This window comes from Aquarana catesbeiana, linkage group LG06 (assembly GCF_042186555.1).
Source record: "Aquarana catesbeiana isolate 2022-GZ linkage group LG06, ASM4218655v1, whole genome shotgun sequence".
NCBI classification, from domain to species: domain Eukaryota; kingdom Metazoa; phylum Chordata; class Amphibia; order Anura; family Ranidae; genus Aquarana; species Aquarana catesbeiana.
The window spans coordinates 52,324,771-52,340,175 of NC_133329.1; the positions used below are offsets into that span (position 1 = coordinate 52,324,771).

At 40.2% G+C, this 15,405-nt stretch overlaps 2 protein-coding genes across 9 annotated transcripts in view; both read right to left on the reverse strand.

Moving 5' to 3' along the window:
• The window catches only part of LOC141148404 (eukaryotic translation initiation factor 3 subunit C-like), a gene marked incomplete in the record, with an annotated part of 532,271 nt that overhangs the window by 332,961 nt on the left and 183,905 nt on the right, over window positions 1-15,405 (reverse strand).
• The window catches only part of LOC141148401 (interferon-induced very large GTPase 1-like), a 175,577-nt gene that overhangs the window by 70,485 nt on the left and 89,687 nt on the right, over window positions 1-15,405 (reverse strand). For 7 of the 8 annotated variants that reach the window (XM_073635873.1, XM_073635872.1, XM_073635867.1 and 4 more), the window contains one exon: window positions 8,003-8,077. The exons of the other annotated variant lie outside the window; for it this stretch is intronic. In XM_073635873.1, the coding sequence (XP_073491974.1) occupies window positions 8,003-8,077 (75 nt within the window). The remainder of the gene's footprint in view (window positions 1-8,002; window positions 8,078-15,405) is intronic. 8 annotated transcript variants of the gene reach the window in all.

A 15,405-nucleotide genomic window follows, 5' to 3' on the forward strand; every position in this document is an offset into this window, starting at 1 on the left:
TACAAGAAAATTGGGATCTTGCGGAGTCCATATAAGAGGGAGCACAATCTGGTCCAAGAATCCCAGAGATCAACAGCACCAGCAGATGATCTAGATGTCCCCAGACTGTGGTCCTACAACAGCCTGCGTCTTCTGTCAGACCAGACTGAACCCAGGTCATCACTTTCTTCTCTTCCCTGCAGCCTTTCCTCCACGCTGCCCTGCAGCCTTCCCTGTAGCCTTCTTTTGAGGCTGTGGCTCTGGTGTTTCAGTTGTGGCAGGAGGAGGAGGAGGAGGAGGAGGAGGAGGAGGAGGAGGGGGGGCTGCCTCATGTAGTTGGGTGTTTCGTGTTAGCGTGCCCTGCAGCCCCTTATGGATTGTTTCCCCAAATAGGCGCTCACAAATGAGGCGCTGCTCCCAATCCATCTGAAGAAGCCTGCTGGCTAAGTAGCAGCCATAGGATTCTTCCGCTTCGGGGGGGCTCGTTAAAAAACGGGTGGCCTCTTGCATGAGGCGCAGGGATGCGTCCTGTGTGACCATCCCCTTCCTGGCCCTTTTTTTGGGAAGGTGGAGGGGAGGCACTTGGGATTGGGTCAGGCTCCTACTGGGCCCAGCCACCTCACTTGGCCCAGCCACCTCACTTGGCCCAGCCACCTCACTGGGAGCAGCCACCTCCTGCCTGACACTGGGCCCAGCCTCCTCCAGGATGATGGTGAATCCGGCCTCCTCCAGGCTGTCCATGGGCCCGGTCTCCTCCTGCCTGCCACTTTCCCCACATTCCTCCTGGATGGACTCATCCTGTGTATAAAAAAAGGACAATAGTTTTAGTTTCTTTTTTTGGGTTCATCAATGACACACAGTTTGCTTCTCATGACTAGCAAATTCAATGTGAATACATCTCTTTAATAAAAGAGTCTAATCAGACACCCTAATTATTTCAAGCAGGTGCCAAACATATTTAGCCACTACTGTCATTTGATATGTATACACAATTTTGAGTGCAAAATTATTTTAGACAATTATAACATCCAGTTAACATCATTAATATTAGTACAGTAAATATTTGTTAAAATAATTTACCTGACTCCAGATGGTCATATCCGGTTCATCCAGGATGGAAGACCCAGCTTGCTCCTCATCAGCCTCTGCTGGGGTGGAGGGAAGGGTGGAGGGAAGGGTTGAAAGTGATGCCCTGGATTCATTCTGGTCATCAAGAAAACGGAGTTGATTGTAGTACCACAGCCTGGGTACATAAACATCATCTGCTGATGCTCCTGATCTCCTTGATTCCTGGATCTTCCTATGCTCCCTCTTATACATGTTCCTCAAGACCCCAATTTTCTTGAGCAATGTCTCCATTGTTGCTCCCGGGATGGTCGCCTGGACAAAGGACAGAAGTCTCTCCAGCGTTGACTTCCTCACATGCTTTGCATAATACTGAGGGTGTTTCACCTCCCACAAATTCCTCATCTCTCGATATTTCGAAATAAAAGCTGTAAGGAACTCTGGATCCTTAAATAGGGGATTCATTATATCTGGAAAAGATAAAGTCACAAGACAAAAAACACTTATTATAGGTTTCTGCTAACCCCTCATCATCTTCTCCCTATGTAGGCCTCATCAATCTATCAAGCCATATAGGCCGCTTGCTACAAAGTCATGACCATAAAACCCCCCAAAAAATATTTAAAATTACCTTCGTTTTGTAACGTCCTGGTCCACTATCACCTACGCACAGAACGTACGTACGACACGCGCAAGGCCCCTCTTTATACACTACGCATGTGTGAAACTCCGCCTGCGTCGCCCGCCCCTGACGTTCGAAATTAACTCATGTTCTCCGCCCCCTAATTCGACGCACAGAACGTACGTACGACACGTGCGCAAGGCCCCTCTTTATACACTACGCATGTGTGAAACTCCGCCTGCGTCGCCCGCCCCTGACGTTCGAAATTAACTCATGTTCTCCGCCCCCCTAATTTGACGCACAGAACGTACGTACGACACGTGCGCAAGGCCCCTCTTTATACACTACGCATGTGTGAAACTCTGCCTGCGTCGCCCGCCCCTGACGTTCGATTTTAACTCATGTTCTCCGCCCATTTTTAGTTACGGCGCGTAGTGGGGTAAATAATGGCGGAGACACCTGACATGTCCTCAGGTAGTGGAAAAAGCCCGGAGGCTGGAACGTCAACCAAATCTGTGAGGCCTAGATTTAAGGCCTCCAATATGAGTTTTAAAGAGATGGTGAAGATGGTGGCCATTCTTCACAAAGACGACTATGATGGGAAGTATGGGCCGTACGCACAGCCAAATTTGCGCAAGGCCAAAATAATGGCGAAGGTCGTGGACACTTTGCAGGCTTCTTTTGGGGTACAGCGCTCCCGAGATCAACTTCGAAAAAGATGGTCTGACCTGAAACTCAGGGAGCCGGATCAATACAGACGGATCCGGAAAGTGCTTAAAAAAAGTAAGTACTTGTCGTGTTTTTCTCTTGTGTTTATTACCTTGTATACTGCTCCATGTGCTTTTCCTTCCTATACGATTTTTTTGTTCATTGTTTCAAACGATCTTTTACTAAACCTCGTTACATATCTATAGATAGATCTATCTATATATATATATATAAAGATATAGAGATATATATATATATAAAAATATATATATATATATATATAAAAAAATATATATATATAAAGATATCTATATATAAATATATATATATATATATATAAAAAAAAAATATATATATATAAAGATATCTATATATAAATATATATATATATATAAAAATATATATATATAAAAAATATATATATATATATATATATATATATATATATATATATATATATATATATATATATATAAATATATAGATATAGATATAGATAGATATAGATATATAGATATAGATAGATAGATAGATAGATAGATAGATAGATAGATAGATAGATAGATAGATAGATAGATAGATATAGATATATATATAGATATAGAGAGAGAGAGAGAGAGAGAGAGAGAGAGAGAGAGAGAGAGAAATATATATAGAGAGAGAGAAATATAGAGATAGGTAGATAGATAGATATAGAAATGTAAAACATTCTTTTGGAATATTTTAAGTTATCTTTTTTTATTTACATTTAGTTAGATATTTATAGATTTTGTTCCAGATATAGAGAGAGAGAGAGATCAAAAGATTATTAACTATATTTTGAGATATTGATATCTAGATATCTATCTATCCGATATGTCTTCATAATTTTAAATATTGAGGTAAAATAGGAACTCTACACAAACCACTTCACTACAAATGTTGGAAAATTACTATGTACTAAAATATCTGTGTGCTAAGTAGATTAATAATTTTTTGTTTCACATAGGGGAAAAATCACTCAGCCAACAAGAAGACAGTCCACCCCAAGCCAAACATGATTGGGAAATCAGCCCAAGCCCCACTGAGGATGTGGAGGAAGGAGAGGTGGGCGACATGGGCACCCCACCAGGTGAGTGTCTGACACACCAGCTTACGATAATCTATGCATGGCTGCCTTTTGTTTAATGTAATTTTTCTACTCTATTTTAGGGGATCTGGTTGTGCTTGATTCAAGCAACAGTGCCACCCCCGAGGATGTGGAGGAATTAGGCTACATGGGCACCCCACCAGGTCAGTGTCTGAGACAACAGCTTTATTATGGTAAGGTAAACTATGTATGTGTGCATATTTCTAAATACATTTTTTGGTTTCATTCCACTTTAGGTACACGAAGTGACTATTTCACTTCAGAAAGTGCCCAACGGCTAATTGGTCAAATAATGGCCTGGAATAAGGACATCGATGAAATGCGTAATCGGCTGGATCGTATGCAGCAGGAAATGAAGGACAAAATGGCTGTTTAACCTAATTTAAAAAAGGAGGGCTGTTTCTCGAAAATACATAAAAAAATCCACAAAAAAATAAAACTTGATTTTCAAAAAAAACAAAAAAATAAAAAATAAAACTTGATTTAAAAAAAAAAAAAAAAATTGATTTTAAAACAAAAAAACAAAAAAAAATTGATTTTCTCAAAAACAAAAAAAAAACTGGATTTAAAAACCCAAAAAAAAATAAAACTTGATTTTCAAAAAAAACAAAAAAATAAAAATAAAACTTGATTAAAAAAAAACAAAAAAAATAAAAAACTTGATTTTAAAAAAACCAAAAAAATAAAAAACTTGATTTAAAAAAAAAAAAAAAAATTGATTTTAAAACAAAAAAAATTGATTTTCTCAAAAACCAAAAAAAAAAAAAAACTTGATTTAAAAAAAACAAAAAAATAAAAAACTTGATTTTAAAAAAAACAAAAAAATAAAAAACTTGATTTAAAAAAAAAAAAAATTGATTTTAAAACAAAAAAAAAACAAAAAAAATTGATTTTAAAACAAAAAAACAAAAAAAATTGATTTTCTCAAAAACCAAAAAAAAAAAAAAAAAACTGGATTTAAAAACCCCCAAAAAAATAAAACTTGATTTGAAAAAAAAAAGTAAAAACTTGATTTAAAAAAAAAGAAAAAAAGTAAAAAACTTGATTTTAAAAAAACAAAAAAAAAATATAAAAAAAAAGCCTGTTTGCGAAAATCAAAAAGCCAAAAATATTTTTTTGTGGATTATGTATAAATATTTAAATATAATTATATTTTTCGAAATTATTAAGATATCATTATATTTTTGTCTATGAACATTTTATACTAAATGCAGAACTGAATGCATAACAACCATTAATAAAAACATCTCCTTATAGGAATTAAATAAATGTGTGGTTTGTTATTTCAATGCTCAGTATCAGTTTGGTTATAATTGTCAAAAAGTTGTTTACAGTGGCAATGGAGCTTTTATTTAGACATTTAAAATGAAAATACAGTTGGCACTACAACTGCTCGACCATAACCTAGGAGAAAGCCCAAAAGAAAGGCAAGCAATAAATATAATTCAAGATTTCATCAATATTTTTTTTATTGTAAAAAATTAAATATCCTGGCCCATTGCAATGGCCCCCCTACCCATAAAATAATTAACATATTGCTGTCTAACTTGACGGGCACTTTGGGGGGCCAAGCCAGTACGGACAGTATCCAGGCCCGTAAGGTTGTCATCTATAAGTCCGGCCTCAGGCCCAACTGTGCCTATATAATTCTGAGAATGTTTGTTTAAAAAGTTGTGCAGAATGCAGCACGATAAAATGATAAAATTAAGTTTGTATTCCGCCAAATTAATGGCTGTTTGAAACAGGCGGAACCGGCTGGCCAGAATTCCAAACGCATTCTCAACCACTCTTCTAGCTCTGGCCAGCCGGAAATTAAAAACCCTCCTCTCCGGGGTGAGGGTTCTTTGGGGGAATGGCCTCATGAGGTGCTTGCTCAGAGCGAAGGCTTCATCGGCAATGAAGACAAAGGGGAGTCCTTCCACATTATCCGCATCAGGTGGCAATCCCAGGCCACCACTCTGGCGACGCTGGCAGAACTCCGTCTGGGCAAATACTCCTCCATCCGACATCCGGCCATTCTTCCCCACGTCCACATATAAAAATTCATAGTGTGCCGACACCACCGCCATTAAAACAATACTGTGGAACCCTTTATAATTGAAATAGTATGACCCCGAATGGGGTGGTGGCACAATGTGGACATGTTTCCCATCTATAGCCCCTCCACAATTGGGAAAGTCCCAACGGCTGGCAAAATGGGATGCCACAGTCTGCCATTCCTGTGGCGTTGAAGGAAACTGGGGAATCAAACAAGAAAACCAAAATCAATTAATTTGGAAGCTAACATTGCAATAAAATTAGACAATTAAAAACATTATTCCCCAGCATCAGTATAACATTAAATAATTTAATTCTTCTGGAATAACTAATATGGAAAGGCACACTTATCAGATTGCTCACCCCCTCTGATGGAACATTGATTACATTTTAGGGGGTTGTGAAATCCCTAAAAAAGATTACTTTTAGGACACGCAGGAATTTAGGGACTAAAAAGGCTACAAGACTGCAGTTGTCGCACTCTGCAGGTGCAGTTGCTAACCAGCTTACAGTAAATGAGGTAATGTAAAAAGGCATTCATGTTGCAAGGAGTACACAATCACATGCAAGGGCAATTAATGAAAACACTTTGAGGCTTGCATATGATTTGATGATGGAAATCAGCAGAGCTTCTGCTCATTTACTAAAGCACTGGAACAAATGCACTTGTAGAGTGCACATGCATTTTGCAAAGTGCAACATATATTTGCTTTAGACAAATCAACACCACAGAACATTCAAGCAAATTTTTACGAGGGTGGGGGGGGTTGGGAAATCTAGCTAATTGCTAATTAGCAGCACACTATTTGGAGTGAGTTTAGGTGGGGGGGGGGGTTGGGAAATCTAGCTAATTGCTAATTAGCAGCACACTATTTGGAGTGAGTTTAGGTGGGGGGGGGGGGTTGGGAAATCTAGCTAATTGCTAATTAGCAGCACACTATTTGGAGTGAGTTTAGGTGGGGGGGGTTGGGAAATCTAGCTAATTGCTAATTAGCAGCACACTATTTGGAGTGAGTTTAGGTGGGGGGGGGTTGGGAAATCTAGCTAATTGCTAATTAACAGCACACTATTTGGAGTGAGTTTAGGTGGGGGGGGGGTTGGGAAATCTAGCTAATTGCTAATTAGCAGCACACTATTTGGAGTGAGTTTAGGTGGGGGGGTTGGGAAATCTAGCTAATTGCTAATTATAAGCACACTAAATACACTCAAACAAAATACATTCAAAATGAGTAGACTAGGTGGATATGTTCCCATCACTGCATGCTGGGGAGGTTATTGAAGGAAAATATACATGCATGACAAAAAATAACAGGAAAAAAATCCAGCATGTGTGAGGATAGAAAGGGGACATTCACACTATATTGCAATGATGGTAAGTAGTGTTTGAAGCAAGAAATACATTACATTATCAAAGATTACATAAAAGAACATGTGATGCTAATAAAAGAAAAATATCTTACCTTAATATAGTCCTTCTGCAGGACCTGGATGATGGCAGAACAGGTCTCTGGGATAATGATCCCCAGAGCCTGGGGGGAGATGCCTGTCGAGAACTTAAGGTCCTGCAGGCTTCTCCCTGTGGCCAAATACCGCAAGGTAGCGACCAGCCTCTGCTCCGGAGTGATGGCTTGCCTCATGCAGGTATCCTGCCTGCTGATATAGGGGGTCAGCAAAGCCAACAAACGGTCAAAAACGGGGTCCATCATCCGGAGAAAGTTCCTGAAATCCTCAGGATTATTCTCACGGATCTCACGGAGCAATGGCATGTGACAGAACTGGTCACGCTGGAGCAACCAATTCTTGGTCCATGAACTCCTCCTCGCCCTGTTCATGGACTGGTCTTGGGCTGAAGAATAAACTACAGCACCAAACACATACAATGCACGAGCTCGACGACGAGTACGTACAGGTAACATGGTTTCAAAACGGTCGGCTGGTCAGAACGCACTAAACAGAACGCACTGAAGAACAGCAAGGCCTGTGAAGAGCGACCTGAAAATCAGGAACGAGCGGCCAATAAAACAAAGATTTCTCAATGCCAACTGACCAAACGCACTGAAAAGCAGATACAAACCTCACAAGCACAGACTGAACAACAGTTAAAACGAACTGAAAAATACGAGTCTCACAAGCGCGAATCGTCTCTCACCAAACTTCTACTAACACGAGATAAACACGAGATTAGCAGAAGGAGCCCAAAGGGTGTCGTACGGGCTATTGAACTTCCGTTTTATAGTCTCGTCGGACTTGGTGTACGTCACCGCGTACTAAGCTGTCGTACTTTTGTGTGGTCGTGTGTAGGCAAGTCCGTTCGTAAAAAAGTCTGCCGCAAGTCCGCTGAAGGTACGCCGGAAGTATGTCGGACAGGCTGTCCGACTTTTATAGCTGAAAAGTCCGACCGTGTGTACGCGGCATTAGACTGGCATTTGTTAATAAAAAAATACTGACACATGCTAGATTACCTTGTTCTGGTTGGTCTAGGTTTCGTTTAGGGGCTCTCTTAGCGATTGAGGTTCCTACAGTTTCTTGTGAAGTTCCTGGAATAAAACACATTTGACTTGTTCATTACTTGTTTTCTTCTTTATGGGCTTAAAACTTTGCCCACCAACAACATTTGTTACTGCTGTTAGCTTTTTTTCCTTTATATTCTATCCAAGTGGCTTTGCTGTCTTTCCTTTAAAGAACTTTACAGAGCATATGTAAAGCCAAACGTCATTGTTGGTTCCCATTTTGCACAGTTACCTAGAGAGAATTGCTTGAGAGATAGGAGACAAGACTAACAAAATGGGAACCAACAATAGGGGGTTCATATCAGATTTCCATGTGCTGACGGAGAGGTGGAAATGACAACACTGACATATACTGTGCATGGATAAAGTGTTAGGCTCAGTGCTGCCAAAACAACATATTTTTATTTATCAGAGGGCACCTAACTTTGGGAATATGGTTGTGAAGAAAATTTTTGATCCCCCCAAAGCACAAGTTGTATTTAAAGATAAAAAACTTTTTTTGTTTGTCGTAAATGTAGTGGAGCGTGTACAACAACACAAAATAATGTAACTCGTCTTTAAATCAACTGTTGAGGATAAGCAATATGAGATCTGTGAATTTATCATGTATGATACACGTTTCACAATGCCCTTGTGGCCTAATTTATGTGGGCCAAAGGAAAGGCCCCTAAAACAGCGGATTTCCGAACATATACAGAATATACTATTAAGGTACTGACAACAGAAAAAAAAGCATGATAAAGATCCATCTGGCCTCCAATTTTGGGGCATAGATAGGTTGTATCCCTCCTGAAGGGGGTCTGACATTGTTAGGGACCTCTCTAGAAGGGAGACTAAATGGATTTATATATTGAAGTCCCCCAGTCCAGGGGGGCTCAATGTGTAACTGGATATCAACTGTTTCATTAAGGAATTAACTGTCCAAGGGGTAGGGTTATTTAACGATTAGTTGCCGTGCTGTGTGGCTTGGCCCTTCATTTCTGGTCTGTTGTGGTTCCGTGTGGTTTGGTTTGGATGGTTGATTGTGGATGGTGGGAATGTGGGTTCTTTTGTTGCAGTTGTGCTTGATGTGTGGTTGTTTTGGCTGTTCTTTGTGTGTTGGACTGATGTGTTGATTGTTGTTGTTTGGTGTCCCTGGTCCACCGCAGTACCATGCAGTCACTTCCAGGCTGTGATACACATGTAGTTTCGAAAGTGACGTCAGGCCCTATGTGACGCAAGTTCCAGACATGACTGGAGGCACTTTTTTCCTTTTTTGTAGAGGCCCTCGGAACGCCCTTATCTTCTTACATAAGCCAAGCATGGTAGATCCCTATATCGCAGGGATAGAGAGGGTAAAAGAGGGGGAGGGGTATGCCTGTATATGAAAAATGATGTACAAGTGAATGTGAGAGATGACATCACTAAGGGAGCAAGGAAGGAGGTGGAATACTTTTGGGTAGAGCTACAAAGGGAGGAAACTATGGGGAAAGTAATACTGGGAGTATGCTATGGGCCCCCTAACCAGAGAGAGGAGGCAGAGGTTAGTGGCAAGAATGGGAAGTGTCATCATAATGGGGGATTTTAATTATCCAGACATAGACTAGGTGGAAGGAACCGCACATTCATCTAAGGCTCGCCAGTTGCTAAATGTCTTGTAGGACAATTTAATGGGTCAGATGGTAAATGCACAAACAAAGCGTTAATAGACCTACTGATTACCAGCAATACAGACCTGATTATGTATGTGAAAATACGGGGCAATTTCGATCACAGGTCAATTCGTTTTTAGTATAAATCACACAAATAGGAAACATAAGGGGAATAGAAAGACACTGAATTTCAATAGAGCAAACTTCCCTAAACTACGATTCTTGCTGGAAGATAATAATTGGGATAAAATCTTAGGAAAAAAGAACACGGAGGAAAAATGGGTATGCTTTAGGACCATATTAAATAAGCACATTAGCCAGTGCATCCCAATGGGAAATACATTTAAGAGCTAATAAAAGTCCTGGGTGGCTTAACTCCAACATAAAAATGCATATAAAAGCAAAGGAGAAGGCTGAGGGATCATTATCAGCATTCCAACTGTACAAAGAATGCAACAAGAAATGTAAGGGTGCAATCAGGGCGGCTAAGATAGAACACAAAAGGCACATAGCGGAGGAGAGTAAAAAAATCCCCAAAAATTCTTTAAGTACCGTATTTATCGGCGTATAACACGCGCAAGCGTATAACACGCACCCCAAGTTTAGGAGGGAAGTTTAAGGAAAAAAACTTACATTAAAATGCCCATCAATGCAGCCTTATCGTGTCCATCTGCAGCCTTTTTTAGTGTCAGTGCAGCCTTGCCCCAGTGTCCATTGCAGCCTTGTCCCAGTGCAGCCTTGTCAGTGCAGCTGTGCCCCAGTGCAGCCTTGTCAGTGCAGCTTTGCCCCATTGCAGCCTTGTCAGTGCAGCTTTGTCAGTGCAGCCTTGTCAGTGCAGCTTTGCCCCAGTGCAGCCTTGTCAGTGCAGCTTTGCCCCAGTGCAGCCTTGTCAGTGCAGCTTTGCCCCAGTGCAGCCTTGTCAGTGCAGCCTTGTCAGTGCAGCTTTGCCCCAGTGCAGCCTTGTCAGTGCAGCTTTGTGCACTCGCCGCGATCGCCGCCGACATACACAGCCGTGTGTAGATTCAAATATGGCGCCGAGACTGCAGGGATTCGGCGGAGCCGAGATACACATACCCGAGTGTTCTCGGCTTTTCTTGGCGCCGCTCACAGTCACGCCCAGTCCTGCCCTATGATGGACATAACACAGGTCCAATGGCGGGACTGGGCATGACTGTGAGCGGCGCCGAGAAAAGCCGAGAACACTCGGGTATGTGTATCTCGGCTCCGCCGAATCCCTGCAGTCTTGGCGCCATATTTGAATCTACACAGGGCTGTGTATGTCGGCGGTGATCGCCGCGATCGCTCCGATCAAACAAAATTAGCGGGGATCGGCCTATAACATGCACCCATGATTTTCCCCTGATTTTAAGTGGAAAAAAGTGCGTGTTATTTGCTGATGAATACGGTACATAAATAGAAGGGGAGGTCAGATCATATTGGTCCCATAAAGAATGATGAAGGGAATCTGGTTACTAAGGATGGAGAGATGACGAAGGTATTGAATTTATTCTTCTCCTCAGTCTTCATGAGGGAATCGGGGGGCTTCAGTAACCAAAACTGCAATGTTTATCCTCATGACATGTCACGGGAAGCACCCTCATGGCTAACAGAGGACAGAATTAGAATTAGACTTGAAAAACTTAATATTAATAAGTCACTGGGACCGGATGGCTGGCACCCAAGGGTCCTTAAGGAACTCGGTCAAGTAATTGCCAGACCATTGTTCCTAATCTTTACGAACAGTCTACTGACTGGAATGGTACCAGCTGATTAGAGAGAAGCCAATGTAGCACCAATATGTAAAAAAGGACCAAGTTACATCCTTGGGAATTACAGACCAGCCTAACATCAATAGTATGCAAATTCTTGGAGGGGATGATAAGGGACTATATACAAGATTTTAGTAATGACAACAGTATCATTAGCAGTAATCAGCATGGATTCATGAAGAATCGTTCTTGCCAAACCAATCTATTAACCTTCTATGAGGAGGTGAGCTGCCATCCAGATAATGGAAGGCCCGTAGACGTGGTGTATCTGGATTTTGCAAAAGCATTTGATACGGTTCCCCATAAATGTTTACTGTACAAAGTAAGGTCTGTTGGCATAGACCATACGGTGAGTACATGGGTTGAAAACTGGCTATAGGGGCGAGTTCAGAGGGCAGTGATAAATGGGGAGTACTCAGAATGGTCCGGGTGGAAAGTGGGGTCCCCCAGGGTTCTATCCTGGGACCAATCCTATTTAATTTATACATAAACGACCTGGAGGATGGGATAAACAGCTCAATCTCTGTATTTGCGAACAATACTAAGCTAAGCAGGGCAATAACTTCTCCGCAGGATGTGGAAACCTTGCAAGAAGATCTGAACAAATTAATGAGGTGGGCAACTACATGGCAAATGAGGTTTAATGTAGAAAAATGTAAAATAATGCATTTGGGTGGCAAAAATATAAATGTAATCTACTCACTGGGAGGAGAATCTCTGGGGGAATCTAGGATGGAAAAGGACCTGGGGGTCCTAGTAGATGACAGGCTCAGCAATGGCATGCAATGCCAAGCAGAATATTGGCACTAAAAAGGGGATCAACTCCAGAGATAAAACGATAATTCTCCCGCTCTACAGGACTCTGGTCTAGCCGCACCAGGAGTATGCTGTTCAGTTCTGGGCACCAGTCCTCAGGAAGCATGTGCTGAAACTGGAGAGAGTCCAGAGAAGCACAACAAAACTAATTAAGGGTCTGAGGATATTAGTTATGAAGAAAGGTTACGAGCACTGAACTTGTTCTCTCTGGAGAGGAGACGCTTAAGAGGAGATATGATTTCAATGTACAAATACTGTACTGGTGACCCCACAATAGGGATAAAACTTTTCCGCAAAAGGGAATTTAATAAGACACGCAGCCATTCACTAAAACTAGAAGAAAAATGGTTTAACCTTAAACTGCGTAGAGAATTCTTTACTGTAAGAGCAGTTAGGATGTGGAATTCTCTTCCATAGGTGGTGGTTTCAGTGGGGAGCATCGATGATTTAAAAAAACTATTAGATAAGCACCTGAACGACCACAACATACAGGGATATACAATGCAATACTGACATATAATCACACACATAGGTTGGACTTGATGGACATGTGTCTTTTTTTCAACCTTGCCTACTATGTAACAATGTTTCTATGTAACCCTTCATTCTGCGCATAATGCACTCCTGATGTCTACATTCTGAGCCTAATGCACTGGTGAACCTTGCGTTCTGAGAGTAACGCACTCCTGATAAATGGATTCTGAGCTCAACACACACCTGATCCCTGCATTCGGAGTGCAACACACTCCTTAACCTTGCATTCTGAGCATAACACACTCCTGACCCCTGCATTCTGAGCACAACACACTCCTGATCCCTGTATTCTGAGAGCAAGAAAGTTACACTGTTCCAACTTACAAATTCAACTTAAGAGCAAACCTACAGAACCTTGTTTGTAACCCAGGGACTGCCTATATATAGGTAAATTTAAAGAGAGACAGCGCACACAACAGGGAACTCCCAGTTCAATTTGAAAGATCCTCTTTCAGGTGCTCAGGCTCAGTGTGTCCTTACACACCACAACACAAACAAGTAAAAAGATTGAGCCGGCAGCTCTGTAGTCCATATAGCAATGTTAATGGTAACAGCCTTAGTCGTAGCATGTTAAACATAAAAATAGCAATACCTTTATATTCATATAAGCTCCACCCCAAAATCAATTTACATGGTAAATTGAAGCAATTAAGTGGGCAATTAAGAGGTTAATATCAAGATGTCAAAAATCAGGAAAAGGACTGAGACAAAAGATATACATCACCTGACATGTTTCAAAAGTTTTAAAAGCACAGTGGGATACTATACATGATAACCCTACACACAAGGGCAAGAAAAAAAAAATCAACGTTTTTTCGGTATGCTGGTGCATAAAAAAAAGAAAAGTTTTTTCAGTATGCTGGTGCATGTAGCCCATGTGTGAAGATCCATTTGGCATCATGGTAAACCACTGTGTATAAGACAGGAAAAACAAAGGACCTCATACAACATGTATCAACAAGGGTCAAAAGTAATAATAGGTAGTTAGTGAAGACTAGAAATGTGGGAACTGAGCCAGAGAGGCATAATGTCTAAAGGGAATGAGGGAATAATATAGAAAAGTCTCCCCCAGTGGGGTTTTCAGCAGAAATCAGAACATTGAATTGTTTAAAAAGGTTGTAACAACGAATCATGAACACACATAAACACTTAAAATATGAGCTCCGGTCAGAGATATGCGTGACTGTTCAATTTTACAGTTTTACAATCATGCAACAATATTCAGTATTAATTAATCAGTATTTAAAATGAAAATTTCCAACGCGTTTCAACATGCATGGTCAAAGTCTTCCTCAGGGAATTCATCTGCTGTCAAAAGACATATATACAATCATTATTCATGTATCAACAATATAAACTTTGATAATGCAAAGTCCCTCATACACATAAGGGCAAATTACAAAAAACAACATATTTACCAATGAAGGATACACACAGAAATTCTCCTGGCCGGAGTTCCCTTAAAAATCAGTCAGTGATCCCGTACCCTCATGCGGTACACGCTCCAATGGGGGAGATCCACTCACATGTGGCTAACAAGAAGCCACATTCAAGGCAGCCAAAGGGCGAGCATAAAAGGGGGGATTCCAAGTACCTGCAGCAGAGGTCCCAGTATTTATTTTGTAATTTATCAAAGCCTTACATTGTAGATTTGAAAGAAAGATAAACAGTGTGTTAGAAATAGTAGTAAAGGAGATATAGAGGATACGTTAATAATGAATTTTTTATAAAAATTATGGTGTTAAAAATCTGATATGTTAATTAGTGTCATAAGGTGTCAACCATATATGATGTAATACGTGAATGATTGTGCCTGACTTATCTAAATGTGATTCAGAAAAATTATTAATGAATGAAATAAAGTTAATTGGGTATCAGATTAGAAAATAAATGTGTGGACAAAAATAATAAAAAAGAGAAAATTAAAATCCAAAGTGAAAAGTGTGCGTGAGAGCATACTGCAAGGAATCAAGGAAGAAAAAGCAAGTGGTCCTGGTAGGAGTTTCAAACGCCAAAAGCTAGGTTTAGTTGAAATAACAAGAAAAAGTGCATATAGAAAAGACCCAAGTGATGGGTATAAATAAACAAAATAAAATAAAATAAAATAAAAGGATTGCACCTAATGGGAATTGGTTAATGAAAATAATAAAGGTGACTAAGCCACCTTTATTATTTTTTATTATTTTCCGGCCAGGAGAATTTCTGTGTGTATCCTTCATTGGTAAATATGTTGTTTTTGTAATTTGCCCTTATGTGTATGAGGGACTTTGCATTATCAAAGTTTTAAATTGTTGATACATGAATAATGATTGTATATATGTCTTTTGACAGCAAAGTAATCCCCTGAGGAAGACTTTGACCATGCATGTTGAAATGCGTTGGGATTTTGCATTTTAAATACTGATAAATATTGTTGCATGATTGTAATACTGTAAAATTGAACATTCATGCATATCTCTGACCAGAGCTCATATTTTAAGTGATTATGTGTGTTCATAATTCGTTGTTACAATTTCTAATAAAACTTTTTTAAACAATTCAATGTCCTGATTTCTGCTGCGGAAAAACCCCACTGGGGGAGACTTTTCCATATTATGACCCGTTC